The following is a 14398-nucleotide window of genomic DNA, read 5'->3' on the forward strand; positions in this document are numbered from 1 at the left end:
TGGTTTTGATGGCCGTGGCGGTTGTATGTTTTTAACAGGGTGGACGCAGGACTTCCTACTCTGCTGGAGAGGGAGAGGCATCAAAAGGAAAGAGGGCTCACATTTTAATGGGTTCAAAAGAGATTAGTTTTAAAAACAAAGCAAACTGAAGAAACACACAGTAATCAAGATCATCTACTCAAAGTTTATTGGACTGAACAAAGGCTGATGACAGAGCTCTAAGCTGTCAGGAGTACAGGAGGCTTGGTGCCCACAAGCCACGATCAGGAAGTTCCCAGACAGGCCTAGATAACTACACTTGGAGGGAGCCACTACCCTTTGTAACAATAAGGTCCCAGCCCAGACAGGGCATCACTATTGCCGTTTGGGACACAAAAGTACATCTCGTCTTCGTCACGTGGCTCTGTGTCGAAGGCATTGACTGTGAGGCTGCTGCTTTGCTGCCTGTTCTGCCCTAAGCCCCGAACCTAAGGTATCAGGCCCAGAAGAGAAGGCCACTGGGAACGCACGCCCAGGAGTTGACACTGGACACTTCCCGGCCTTCCATTTTAAATGAAAAAAATGTCTATAAACTTACTGCTTTAAAAAATGTTTTAACCAACAAATCTAAGCAAATTAATTTGATATGGTATAAATATTGTCAAATATAAAATTCCAAGAAACTAATCTGGGACTGATCTGATTATTTGGTGAAGTTTTAAATAATCTATGAAACCTTCTAGGAAAAGGCATAGTGAAAAAATCTATTTTAAGCTAACATCGTTATTATTGCTTCTGCCAAAGCAAAGGTGGAGATTTGGCCGAGCTGGTAAGAACATCAGTGAAAAGGCCTCTTAGCAACAAGAGGGCTGGATCCAAGGGCAACGACCCAGTCAACACCTGGCACCGGTTCCTCGCTGCCCAGCAATCGACGTGGCGTCTCACCCTGACAGCTGGGCCAGCCGGGGAGAAAGAGGGACGCGGGGCCCCGAGGGGAAGGGCATGTCCACTGTCCCTGACGGAGCTGGTGGGCACAGGTGAGCTTATTTGTCTGTCAAACCTCAAAGTCTTTTGCGGTTTGGCTTCAGTGAGGGCAACAGGAGGGCTGGATGAAACTGTACTCTGGTTTTGAAATGTAGAAGCTGCTGAAGTTGGTGGGATCTAAGGGTCGAAGGGTGTGTGAGAGCAAGTCTAAGTGGTAAGAAAAATCAGAATCCAGGGGCTGAGCTCAAACCCTTAAAACCCTCCAGCGTAACGAAGCGGCCCATATTAAGCGGGGTGAGTGACTCTAGACGGGGAGTCAGGGGCCTTTCAGGACCCTGCTGGCCCAGGGCCACGTCCTGACTGCGGGTCTATTGCTCAGCAGGTCTGCGTAGGCAGGACGCGCCCGGAGCCTGCCTGGGCTGCTCTCTGGGGGTCTCCGTTTTATCTCAAGCTTTTAAGATGCCAAAAGGAAAAGGCTTTGGGAGGAGGCTAAGGACAACTTCGTTATTCTTCAGTTCTGTAAAGAGAAATAGGGAGAAAAAGATAATTTACTTTACTTGTCGCACCTTACACGTCCGGAGGGAGAGGAAAGGGGAAACCGGGGTGAGGAAGGAGATGTTTGGAATTGCAGAAGCCGCGCTGGGCCCTGGCTTCTCAAACACCTGGCACTTCGCGTCTCTTCACTTGCAGCAAGATAGTCTGTGCCGCAAAGCCGCTGGGTCCGCGCGGAACCTGGCAGCCGGCGATGGGCACTCAGCCTCTACGAGGTATTTTAGGGACGTGGGCAGGTGAGTTATGGGGCCTTTGATCCTTGGCTGTGTGCCTGCAGTGGTGATGGCGGCGACGTTCCTATCGCCCTAGGTAATTTCACATTCCCGCTGGCTGGGTTTTGTCCCCTCTGGGGATGCTGGCTCCCTACGAGGCTGCTTCCCCAGTTCCCCAGTCGGGCCCAGGGCTCCCGCCCATGGGGCGCTGAGTGTGCAGCCTGCCTGATTTTGTCCCTGCGGTGCCCTCTCGTGGCTGTCGGGGCCAGCGTGCGCCTCCAGCCAGAGCGAGGGACTCACACTGGCTGGCTTCAGGGATACATCAGGTTTAAGAACCAGAGATCCATCCCCAAGCTGTGCTGCCTCCGCCTCCTCCCTGTCCCCTGACGCCATGCAAGACACCCTCCTCCAGAGTCACCTCCATTTCCAGAAGGGTCAGGACGGTCCCACAGACCTCCACAGGGAGGGGTGTAGGGCTGGGGCCTGACCTGTCGGAGCCAGCCTAGGCTACAACCTGGGTTCTGTGTCCCCTCTGGGACCAGAAGGTGGGAGAACTGACGGAGCGGAGCTGACAGCTATGGTTTTCCTTCTTCCCGCCAAGCTGCAAACCAGCCAAGCCCTTGCCAGCATCACTAGCCTCTTGCTCAGGGAGCCGTCACCTGCCTGCAAGCCGACGGTCCCAGCCACATCCTTAAGCTGGAGGCGGCACCTCCCAGAGAAGCTGCGGCCGGGACCCAGGGACTCCCCCAGAGGCAGAGCCAATGTGGGTGAAGAGTGTGAACCTCGCGCTGAGGGGAGACCCAAGGGAGCGGCTGACAGCGACAGGCAGGGTCTTAGGCCGCAGCCACCTCTGGATTTACAGACTTGACCACTTTCTGCCCCACCCCAGCCCCGCAGAAGGAATCTGAGTGTGAGCAGCTCCGAGGATGGGGACGCCCCACCAAGCATGTGGAGGTCTAATGTGGGGCCTCCTGCCTCCAGTCCCGCTTCCTCACTGTCACGTCCTGAAAGCCTGACCGAGGCTTCTGGGCAATGCTGGAACCAGCAACCACTGGAGATGCAGGCTCTCCACACAGAGCCGCTGGTGAGCTAAGACACGTAAAGTGAGGGGACACGTGGCGTTTAACTGGGAACTAGCTGCCAGCTTGACTGGGGACCCTGAGTGCCAGGAAAGGGATCAGAAAGCAGCAGGGAGTTTGGCAGGGAGGAATCCGACGGGCAGAGAAGAGAGCGCCCTGCCTGCTGGCCTGTGGTTTTAGTGCTTTGACAAGAACGTGCATGTTACTGTTCATACTGATCATTCTAGCGCGGCTCCCTGGACTGGCTGGGACCGGAAGTGTGTCACAGCCGTCAGCTCTCCCAGCCCCCATGGGACTATCATGCTGGAGATGAAAAGACAAGGCCAAACTTACCGGCCTCTGCAACCCCAAGCATCACCATGTGAGGAATGGAAGTGACGTGGCGCCTCGTGGGGGCTGACTACATGCGGGGAAGGGCAGGAGGGAGCACGCAGGTGTCACGGGCATGCCGGAAAGCCAGGGGAGCATGCAGGCCAGGGCGGTGATGGGAATGAACGTGAACTCCAGCCCCGCCTCGTGGAGTCCACCAGCCCCTCCTTCTCAACTCAGGGCACAGAGTGACAGCTGCAGCGTGCAGAATGAGTCAGGGACTCCCCTCACCCCAAGAGCAGCACCTCGGGCACAGCCTCCATCCTACAGAATAGCCAAGTGTGAACTGGTGGTCCAGAAACCCCCGGAGATCCAGGGGGAAAGGCCCTTTTGGGCAGTGGAGGTCTGCTCTCTGAAAATGACAGAGAAAGGGTTTTCCCTCCCCATTTCCAAGGTCCCAGCTCTGAACACAGGGTGGCAGTGGCAGTCTGATGCCCAGCCTGAGGTCTTTGCGATGCTAGTATTCCCTCTAGACCCACGATTTCCATCAACCTGGGCGGGTAGAGACAGGCCGAGGTTCCCAGGGGCCTTTGAGGGCTGGCAGGTGCGTCAGGCCTTCTCTAGCCAGGGGCTGCACACTCTGCCTGTAAAGGGCCAGACACTACTTTAGGATTTGTGGGCTGTGCGGTCCCTGTTGCAGTGACTCACCTCTGCCATTGTAGCTCGAGGCGGCACAGACCACAGGAAAATGAATGGACATAGTTGTGTCCCAGTCACACTGGACCGACATGGACAGGCAGTGGGCCAGAGGTGGCCCCTGCTGAAGCCTGCCACCCTTGCCCTGATCCTAAAATCCTGCCTGTCCCACAGCTCAGCGGCACAGACTGTTCTCAGGGTGTCTGCTGTGCACTGTCCAATCCACTGCCTCACCTGCAGGGACCTAACAAGGCTACAAGGTGACAACATCTGCATTCTTGTGGCCCCTGAGGTCCCAGGGATGGCTGTGCCCTCAGTGTTACAAGGGGCACTGGCCCCCAGCCAGCTGGCCCACTGGGCCCACCAGGGACTTAGCCTCCAAGAACCTCTGCCCCGGAAAGGGGCCCTCTCTGCCAGCGATTCCTCGTGCTCGAGAAGGAGAAGGGCGGGATGGGAAACACATTAATCAGTTATGAAGGCGATGGAGGAGGGAGGTCCAGACCACGTCAGTGGTTTTGGGGACACGTTAGCAGACAGTGTGAGGGAAGCACCACTAGTCTAAGACGTCAATGTCCTTACCAAGAGAATTTGCAAGAATATATGTGGCTCAGGACCTAAGGAACTTGCTACAGGGAAGTGAGGTCAGAGGTCAGCTCAATCCTGAAATATAAAGGCAGCAAACCTGGTCATGCCAAGAGGCACCATCCTCAGTGCCCGAGGAGTTGGGGGCTCCCACCGGGGTCTTCCTGGTGGCTGTGCTTACACGGCCCCCCAACCCCGCCCAGGGGAAGAGCCTTCCTGCCAAGGGTTGGAGATGGGTGGCCTGGGGGCAGCCTCAAAGTGGCGGTGGAGTTCTGCATTCTGAAGTAATAAACCCTAAGCAGCTAGCCTCCGCTCAGGAGTAGGGGGCGAGCCCCACGAGCCCCTCTGGGTTGCCAGGCTCGGAAAATGGCACGGCTGCCATTTAGACTCCACTTTAACCAGAGGACCCCCAGAGCCCGGTGTAAACCTCCGAGCCTCCCCTACCCTGTGGCTTCCGGGCTGTCCCGCTGCTCCCAGGGCCCTCTTTCCACCCCGGAGCTGAGAAAATGGGGGTGTCCAGATGTGTGGGGAAGCCCAGTTCTAACCAGGAGAAGCCGCAGCTGCACTGCCCAGGAGCTCCCCGGAGCTGGGCAGATAAAAGGCGGCCGCAGGCGCGGTGGGGCGGGAGCCGCGGAAGGATAAGCACTGAGAGGCCCAGGAGCTCTGTCCCGAGGGATGAATGTGGACTCCACGCATAACTGAACATCTCGGTCTGCTCCTGGCTCTTTCCTGGCGTCTCATTGTTTTTAGGTGGAGGGGAGGGGTGGGGAGAACCGGGCTCTGTGCCCATCCCCATCACGTGCGGCCTCCTCCCAGCCAGTGCCCCAGGGGACCCTCTGCAGAGCCTGCCTGGCTAGTGCCAGGGCAGGAGGAGGCCCACCACAGGGGCCCCACCTACCTCTGCTCCTCCTCCAGCTCTTCTTTGGTCATCATCTTCTTATACTGGTTTCCCCTCAGCTTCCCAGGGCTGTATTTAAAGGAGAAGGCCTCTCCTGCAGAGAGGGGACAAGGTCAGGCGGGCCCCACACACTCTTCCCTTTGATAGCTTTTAAAGGAGCACCCGGTTGAGAGCAGCCCCAGGCTGTCCTCGCAGGCTGCACCTCACCTCACTCCACAGCTTCCCAGGAGCTCCTCCCTAGAGAGAAACCACCCTGCAGTTCACAGCTCTGTCTCTGCTCCCCCAACACAGCTGCCGTCTGCGAGGTGCTCTCCCCTCCCCTTGCAGGGCCCCCCCACCACTGCTGGACACTTGCTGGGCCAGGGCCCTCACCTCCTTCTCCCAGGCTTGGGAGGCAGGCCCTGCAGCCCAGGCGTGTCCTGGCATCCTCCCCTGCCCCTACAGTTATTAGAAATCTGAAAAAGACACAGCAGCCCACACCGGGCCGTGCCAGTGATGCGGGAATTGTCACAGCCGTTGGAAGCACGGCACTATTGCTGACCGGGCCTGGCGGGACTTGGCAGTTCCTGTGGGCAGGCCCCACGGCTGCCTGCAAACAAACCAGAGAGCAGCTCTCCAGGCCTGAGGAGGGTGCCCTGGGCCGGACAGAGGCAAGGTGGGACCTGGGGCCTGGAGTGAACACGGTGCCGGGCGCACAGGCCAGGGCAGGTGAGGGCTGAAGGGCAGAACAGAGAAGCTGAGCATCCGCAGCGAGAAGCTGGTCCCCACATCCAGCAGTGTCAGCTGGAGCCCCCGCCAGCACTGGGGACGGAGGCTGCCTGGCCTGTCTTATCTAACCCCGTGAACTCCAAGGACCCAGCAAGGAAGTCTCGGAGATCAGGAAATGTCTTTTTCAGTTGCTATTCGAGAAGCAGCTGTGCTGTCCCTCCAATGCCACCTCACCTCCTCCAGCAGCTGTCACCTCCTCCTGGCAGCGGTCACTATCGGACAGGCTGAGGCAGCTCCAGGGGAGGAAAAGGCCTCTCAGATCAGGTTCTCGGGGGAGGGGAGGAAGAAGGCTCTGGATGTAAATTCAGAGCCCAAACAGTACGTTGCGGGTGTTGTGTTTTCCTTTAGAAGGAGAAAGCTGGCCCCTTCCTGCCCGCTGCCTCACCCCAGCCAACTGCCTAGGGGCTAACACTTTTCCTTAGGCAGCAGCTGCGACATCTGCTTGTTATTCAATCCACAAATATTTAGTTGAGCACAATTCTAGGTGCTGAGGATGTGACCGTGAATAAAACACGCAATGAGCAAATGCAAGTAATTAACAAATGCAGTTTGCAGTTGGTTGGAGTGTTCTGCACGCAGGGACAGCAGAGGCAGGGAGGGCTGCTGGGAAGGTGACATCAGGTGGTTGAGGAGCGCTTCACCACTGGTGCCGTCCTGGGAAGCTGGGAGGGTGCGAGCCCTGCGCGTCTGGGAGGACAGCCCCACCAAGGGCCTGGCCGAGCCTGCCTGGGGGTCAGAGGAGTGCAAGGTGGCAGTGAGCCAGGGGACAACATGGTGGGAGGGGACCTCGGGGTCCTGGGGCAGAGACAGGGGCCATCCTTCCTCCCTCCTCACTGGAACCCCACTGCCCCAGGCCGGCTTTCCCCTCCAGCTCAGCTCTGCCCGGGCTGAAGTGCAGAGGCCTGGATTCCCAGCCCTCTGGGACATCTGGACACCCCCATTTTCTCAGCTCCAGGGTGGAAGGAGGGCCCTGGGAGCAGCGGGACAGCCCGGAAGCCACAGGGTCGGGGAGGCTCGGCGGTTTGCACCGGGCTCTGGGGGTCCTCTGGTTAAAGTGCAGTTCCCGTTTCCTCTGGGCCTGGGAATCGGGGGCTCTCAGGGCTGGGGGGACCTGGGGCTGCTCTGCGTAGTTGGGGCTGCTGTCTGAGCTGCTGCGGTCATCCTGAAGGAGCGCGGGCCTGGGTGGTGGGTTATCACGGAAGCTCTGAGGATACAGCACACCCAGACAGCAGCTGCCTTTGGAGCTGAAAGAGGCGACTGACCAAGAAAACTGACGGGGCTGCTTGAGACAGCGGGGGCATAGCAAAAAAGAAAAAAGAAAGGAAGGAAAGAAAGGAAAGAAAAGAAAAGAAAAGAAAGAAAGAAAGGAAGAAAGGAAGGAAGGAAGAAAGAAAGAAAACTAACCCCAACATTAGGGTCACTGTGTTGCTATGTTTTAGAAAATTAAAACATAAACAAATCCTGCCAGCTGGGTGGGGACTAGGTTTCCATTTATGGGGAGGTCTGATTAGCTTTCTGTTTTCCGAGCCGGATAGAACAAATGACTTTGACTTAATCACATGCTGGGACCAAGTGATACAGACGCATCCAATTTTGCTAGACCAGGAGGGTTCCATCTGAGAGCCCCCTGGGGAGTGGGGAGGCTTCCTCTTCCAGTCTCATGTCACTCAGGGAAGTCATTTTAGCGACACTAATCAATTAGCCTCGGAAGCTGGGCTGCTCGCTGCAGAGGGGCTGGGGGCCACGCATGCTTTCTTCTGACAGCCGCAGCCAGAAGCCTTTCCTCCCTGCCTGTTAGGGATGGCAGGAGGCGGCTGGGGCTGCGATGTCCAGGGCAGTGGCGCAGATAAGGAGGGAGGGCTGAGGGAGGGCCCAGTGATGGGCACTGGGCTGGGTGGGGCTGTGCCCTTGGGCTGTGCATCGGTGTGACAGGCACCTCTGGGAGAGTGGCCTGCTGAGGCTCTCTCGTCCTTGCCCAAGGTCCCCTAGCCTCGGCTCTGACCTCCTTTTTGCGTCCTCAAGTCACTAATAGGATCCCAGCATCTGAGCAGCCGTCTTGGGCCATGTGGCAGGGACAGATCCTAGGGCCACGGCTGCTCTGAGTCCCTACCTCGAAGATGACCCGGGAGAACCAACAGCAGAGAGCAAGGGTCCTCCCTGGGGAGGGGCTGACGTCCCCGCTGCTGCCTGGGCCTTGGCTGAGAGTCCGGCCCCTCCCCCACTCAGAGGCCACTGGGAGGGAAAGGACAGGCCTGCTGCGCCCACCCACGGGAGCCTGTTGCCGCATTCCTGAAATCCTCTCTTTCCACTGCTCCTGCCGCAGCCGACTTAAAGTCATAGCAACAGTCTTGCATTTTAAAAATTACAAACTATTTCAAACATACACAAAAACATAGAAAGTACTAAGTCCTCCTGTGCTTGCTGTGCAGACGTAACAAACACTGACATTTTGCTATAATGTCAAACCTCAGCTTTTCTTTAAAAGTAAGAAACCATGACAGGTCCAGCAGGAGCTGCACTCTGTGTTTTGTCCTGTCTCTGTCTGTCGGGGGCAAGCGCCCCGCCATCCCCACCGGGTGGGAACCCGGCAGTCTCCTAGCGGCTCTCAGTCCCTCCCTTTCTCGTGTCCCAGCCTCTGGCAGTCTGGGGGCCCAAGGCCTGGCCAGTTGGCCGGAGCTGCTCAGACACCAGGCGTGTCCTCCCCAGGGCCTTCATTCCGCAGCAGGCACGGGTAGCGGCCTTGTGAGCAGCTTCTGACTCCATAAAATAGGTCAGAGAGGTTTGGAGAGAAACGTGAAATGCATGACGTGGTCCCAAGCGCAGAGTTAAGAGGCACCGCAGGACAGACGTCAGGGTGCCTAGTGTACTCACCAGATGGGCCCCTGAGTCTGGAGGTGACTCACACTTTACAGATGGAAAAGCCAACACCAAAAGTGCAAGCGAGGTGGGCAGGGAGGTGAGCAGGGCACTGGCTGGACATCCCGGAGCCAGACTGAGCCTCTCAGCCCACCCCTCAGCCCACTGCCCCACCCAGCCCATTCCCTTTGTCCTGCACTCAGACGCCAGCTCCGGGGACCCCCAGGGGGGGATAGGCCACTCCAGACACAGTCAAACCCCCTCGGTGAGAGCAGAGGTCCCACTCACCATCCTCTTCCTCAGGCCCTGCTTGGGTTGGCCCCTTCTCACCGTTGGAGTCCTGCTCCTCCTCCTGCAAGACAAGGACAGGGTCAGCGCCCTCTGAAAAAAATGGGTGACAGCTAAGTCTTGGGCACTTTCATCCAGGTGTTTGAAGGTTCAGTAGGACCAAACTGATCCCTGGGCCAAGAAGGAGAGATATGAGCCCGAGGGTGGGGGCTGGGGTGGGAGATGGGGAAGTGGTGGGTGGGCAGAGGGTAGGGGAGAGACGGGGAGGGCCTCGAGGGTCCAGCTGTTCTTCCCCAAAGCAGCACCTGCCCTGTAGCCTCGGTCAGCCAGCCGGTGGGGGCTGTGATGGTGGCGCAAACACCGCTGGGCCAAGGCGGGAGACTCTGGGCCAAGGAACCGTGTTCCTTCACCTGTGCACCGAGAGCCCATGACCTTGACCCTTCCCAGGCAGGGAAGCATTTGGATGCCATCTTGCTAAGTGAGCCCGGGACTCCCACCCCCTCACTGTGGAGAGTGGACAAAGGGCCGGGCTATCTGGGACTGGGCCTGGCAGCCGGCGATGGCAGGCTCCTTCTTTGCTTCCTCCCACGTCGTTCCCCCACCCCCATCGATCCCAGTGTCCACTTTCCTAAACTGGAGCTCCACCGCTGCCGCCCGGTTCTCTCCCACGCACAGACACAATCAACAGATGGCCGGAGGAACGCCCGGACGGCCTCGGTGGAAGGAAGGAGTGACTTCAACTTGCAGGAATGTCAGGGGATGACAGGGTGAGCCGATGGGCTCCAGCTCTGTGGGACAGAAGGGCGTGGGGAGGGGACGTGGGACCCCAGGAACTGCGACCTGGAAGCCCAGCCAGCCGAAGTGGACACCACTGCAAAAGCGCGAATACAAACGAGCTGCGCAGTGTGGAGCAGGCGGCACAGGGACAGGCCGACCCCAGGGTCCAGGCAGTGTTGGCAGCTCGGGCGGAGGCTCCTGAATCAGGCAGGGAGCTGAGCTGGGCGGTGGCCTGGAGCTCCTCAGAGTGACTTTCTCACTGCATGAAATGCTGCCTGACAGGAGGTGGGCGGCAGTTCGCACTCAGTGCTGTCTATAAAGTAAAAGCCCTCGGGTAGCGACATGGGGGCTTGGGTGTCCCGACAGCTCCCCAGTGTTGCACAGCAAAGTATCTTTGTGGCTGAGCGGGTAGCAGCCCCTTCAGGGGGCAGGAAAGGGGAAGTCGCCCCCCGCCCCATGCAGCAACCCCCTGCTAGGGATCTGCCAGAGACAGAAAAACGTCTATTGGGATTTTTGAACAATGACCCTGACTGTGTGCAGGAGAAAACAGACAGAACTGGAAACAACAAAATGTTTACCTGTGGAGTTAAGTATGTTATATTAACAGCTAAATACACCTGGTTAACATGCAAACCTAAATATTAACCGGTGAAATACACCACGGAGCGTGTACACCACGCGACGCTGCGTTCGAAAGGAGGCGTCGATGCCTACTGATGCGAAAAGCGCACGATAGATCATCAAGGGGGAAAAGCAGGACGCAGCCCAGTGTGAGGGGCCAATCTTGGTGTAAATGTCAGAATGGAAGTGCACAGACATGCTCATAAACACAGAGAGAAAGTTTTCTGGAAGGACCCACAAGAAACTGTTAACACTTTCTCTTTGGGAAGACGAGCTTGCGGGAGGTGAGGGAAAACCTTTCCTTTTCATCTTACACGTTTCAGGGGTTTTTTGTTTGTTTGTTTTTAAGACAGGGTTTCACTCTGTTTCTGGGGCAAGAGTGTATTGGCGTCTTCCTAGCTCACTGCAACCTCACACTCCTGGGCTCAGGCGATCCTCCTGCCTCAGCCTCCCTGGATTTTCTAATAATATGCATGAATATATTTTTAGAATGCTAACAGGGGTCTTTGGACACTGAGAGTGGGGCTTTTCCAAAATTTTCTTCTATATTCTAAAAAAGAGAAAGGAAAAAAAGAATGACTGTAACATATTAAACGTATATATATTTTGCCTCTGCCCTCGTTCCTGACACAGAGCTTCTAAATCCCTTGGAATTTCCTAAGTTACAGGGATAGTAGGAACATCTTTTGTTCTAGTATTTGGTCTTTGATCCCAGTCCCTGGCACAAAGCTCCTAAATCCCTTGGAATTTCCTGGGTGACAGGAGCATTGTTTGTCTAACGAGGCGACTCTTGGTGGGCCTCTGGGTAGGGGCAGAAGCTTGGAACTTTCAGCTCCATTCCTGTCCTCTAGAGACTGAGTTAATAATCCATCGCACCCACGTGACAAAGCCTCCATGAATGTCCCTACGCAGGGGGTTCCGGGAGCTTCCAGGCTGGCGAATGCCTTCACGTGTAGGGAGTGGCACAGCCCAACTCCACGGGGACAGCAGATCTTGCACTCAGGACCCTTCTGGGCCTCACCCCATGTACGTGCCTCCCTCTGGCTGTTCACCTGTTACTGTGTCGTTTATAGCCCGTAGAGAGAAGTGTTTCCCCGAGTTCTGTGCACCGTTGTAACAAATTACTGAACTTGAGGAGGGGGTTGTAGAGCCCCCAATTTGTAGCCAAGTAGGACAGAAGTGTGGGTGACCCACTGACGGTGGTTGGCATCTGAAATGGAGGGTCTTGTGGGACTGAGCCCCTAACCTGTGAAGTCTGCACTGACTCCAGGTAGTTCGTGTCAGAAGTGCATTGGAGGACGCCCAGCTGGTGTCTGGGCCATTGGAGAACTGGCTGGTGGGGGGTAAAAACCACGTATTTGATATCAGAAGTGAAGCGTTCATTGTGTGAATGTACAGAAAACAGTTGGTTTTCCCTTTCAGTTGGAGTCTCTCTTTAAGGACAAACAGCCACTGACCTACTCAGGGCTGGGCCACAGAAATAAGCCCCATATTAAGAACAGAGAGGGAGCCGATTCTCCCATTATGTGCAAGGGACACAGAGATTAAAAAACAACAACAAAAATGAGCACAGTCCCTGTCTTAAGGAGCTCATGGTCCAGCAGAAAAGACACACACACAAATAACAGCAACCCAGGGAGAGAAGTTCAGGAGCCGGGTCAGACCTGTTATTCCAAAGGACGTGGTGTCAGCTGACCTGCGAACGCCCTCCTGAGCAGAGGCTGGTAAACACTGAGATTTTGCACTTGACTTCTGAAGTGTGGTGTTATTTTTAAACTGTGGTCATGACCCATTGATGGGTCTTGAGAGCAATTCAGAGGTTGCTACTAATATTTTAAGGCAGCGGTCTCCAACCTTTTTGGCACCAGGGACGGGTTTCGTGGACTCCAGTGATCCTCCTGCCTCGGCCTCCTGAGTAGCTGGGACTACAGGTGCGTATCACCATGCCTGGCTAATTTTTCTATTTTTTGTAGAGATGGGGTCCCTCTCTTCCTGAGACTGGTCGTGAACTCCTGGCCTCAAGCGATCCTCTTGCCTCAGCCTCCCAAAGTGCTAGGATTATAGGCATGAGCCACTGCGCCTCACCAGAAGTTGCCCGTGAATGCTGTGGTTCCAGCCAGATCCCCCAGTTGCGACAGTCAGACGGTCCCCCCTCCCTCCACCTCACCTGGGTGGGCTGAGGCATGGGGACATGATCCATGGGCCTAACTTTTGCCTAGGGGACAAGGGCCCTCCGGTCCTGGAGCTGGGAGCTTGGGACCCGGGAGCTGCCTAGGGTGGGCCCCGAGGTGGAGAGTCTGGTTGGAGAGTCCCTGAGGCCATTCCACCCCTGCCTCCCCCATACGTGAGCCGCTCAGCTCCTATTCCTGCACAAGCGACCCAGAGCTGCGTTTCTGTCACCAGCAACCAGAGCCCTGACCACTGTGTCCACTGTCCACCGACACCCCACCTGCCCACCACGCACCGCATTCAGACTTTCCAAGCCAAGAACCTCTTGAGTTCTACGGGGTGGGGAGCGGGTGAGGGTTGTATAAAAATCGAGAGTTTTTGGAGCGGTTATCAAACTGTGTTCCAAGGAGGTGCCCCAGGGTCTTTCCACGAGGGCCAGGATCTGGGCTTCTAGCAGAAAGAAGGGCTTTTAGAGAACATATTAATAATAATAATAATGATAGGAAGGATTACATTTTTTAAAAAGTAAAACACCACTATTTACTGCATTTTGCCCTTATTTTATGAAAATGTATACACAACAGAAAAGTGGAAGTGCTGATGTCCTAAGAAGGGCCAGTTTCAGAAACAGTGCCCTTGAGACAAAGAGGGAAGTCCCCCTGCAAGTGGTGGCTCTGAGCCTCAGCCCAAGGCTCTCCGCGCCGGGTTGGCCAGTGGTGCGCCGACGGGAGGAGAGGCTGCAGTGAAGCCCTGTGCGAGGTGTAAGCACGGCGTCGTCTAAGGCTCTGTCCAGAAGAGAGCTGCACTCAGGGTTTACCTGTGGACCTTCCTGACAGCAAGTCTCGCTTCTCCTCCTGCCTTGGCACGCTCGGTTTGGCAGCTCTGTTTGCAGGAATGTGCGCAGTGGGGCCTGGAGGAAGGGGAGCGCCTCTGAGTCTGAGGGGAGCAGGGAAGGCCTAGAGGGGACAAGAATGCCACGCCGGGTTCTGAGACGGGCTTGCCAGGCAGACTTAGAGGGACCGGCTCTCGGGGTGGAGAGCACAGCCCTGGTAAAGGCACGAGGCACAGAACACCATGGCTTTGCCAGTGGCTCCGTGGAGCTGGGTGTGATTGCAGGGTGGGTGTTCAGCGTGAAATGGCCAGAAATGGGGACGGCCACACTGAGCTCAGCCAGGACCGGTCCTGGAGACGGCACAAACCCGACAGAGCACCCGGCTGCTCTGCAGGTTCACTGTGGATTTCCTGTCCGTGCCCTTGGCCCAGGAGAGCTGCATGGTAGCCATGTGTTAGGAGCTGGACTGTGCAGCCCCCACCACCCCATTCATAGGTTGAAGTCTTAACCTCAAGTACTCTTTGGAGACAGGGCCTTTAAAGAGGCGATGAAGTTAAACTGAGGCTATTAGGGTGGGACCTAATGCAAGGACTGCTGTCCTTACAAGAGGAAATTTGGACACACAGAGACTGGAGGCACCACTGGGCTGGGCAGTGGGCTGGGACGTGGGGCGCTCCCTTGGTGGTCTCTCCTTCACCACTGGCGACCACGCACCGCTGGGCCCCTTGTTCCTCTGTCGGGTAGGGGTCCCTCAGGGTCCTTTAGCTCAGAGTTTTTATTCTGTCCCAGGTTTGCA

General features: G+C 56.5%; 1 protein-coding gene across 1 annotated transcript in view; it reads right to left on the bottom strand.

The window, feature by feature from the left end:
• Positions 1–202: 202 nt before the first annotated feature.
• MXRA7 (matrix-remodelling associated 7) overlaps positions 203–14398 on the bottom strand; it is a 25498-nt gene continuing 11302 nt past the window's right edge. The window contains exons 3-6 of the mRNA XM_012662245.1: positions 9204–9267; positions 5292–5385; positions 4391–4471; positions 203–1480 (exon numbers count right to left, since the gene is read on the bottom strand). Coding sequence (XP_012517699.1) covers positions 4438–4471; positions 5292–5385; positions 9204–9267 — 192 coding nt within the window. The 3' untranslated portion in view covers positions 203–1480; positions 4391–4437. The remainder of the gene's footprint in view (positions 1481–4390; positions 4472–5291; positions 5386–9203; positions 9268–14398) is intronic.

Source organism: Propithecus coquereli, unplaced genomic scaffold (genome assembly GCF_000956105.1).
Source record: "Propithecus coquereli isolate 6110/MARCELLA unplaced genomic scaffold, Pcoq_1.0 Scaffold76, whole genome shotgun sequence".
In the NCBI taxonomy this organism is placed as follows: domain Eukaryota; kingdom Metazoa; phylum Chordata; class Mammalia; order Primates; family Indriidae; genus Propithecus; species Propithecus coquereli.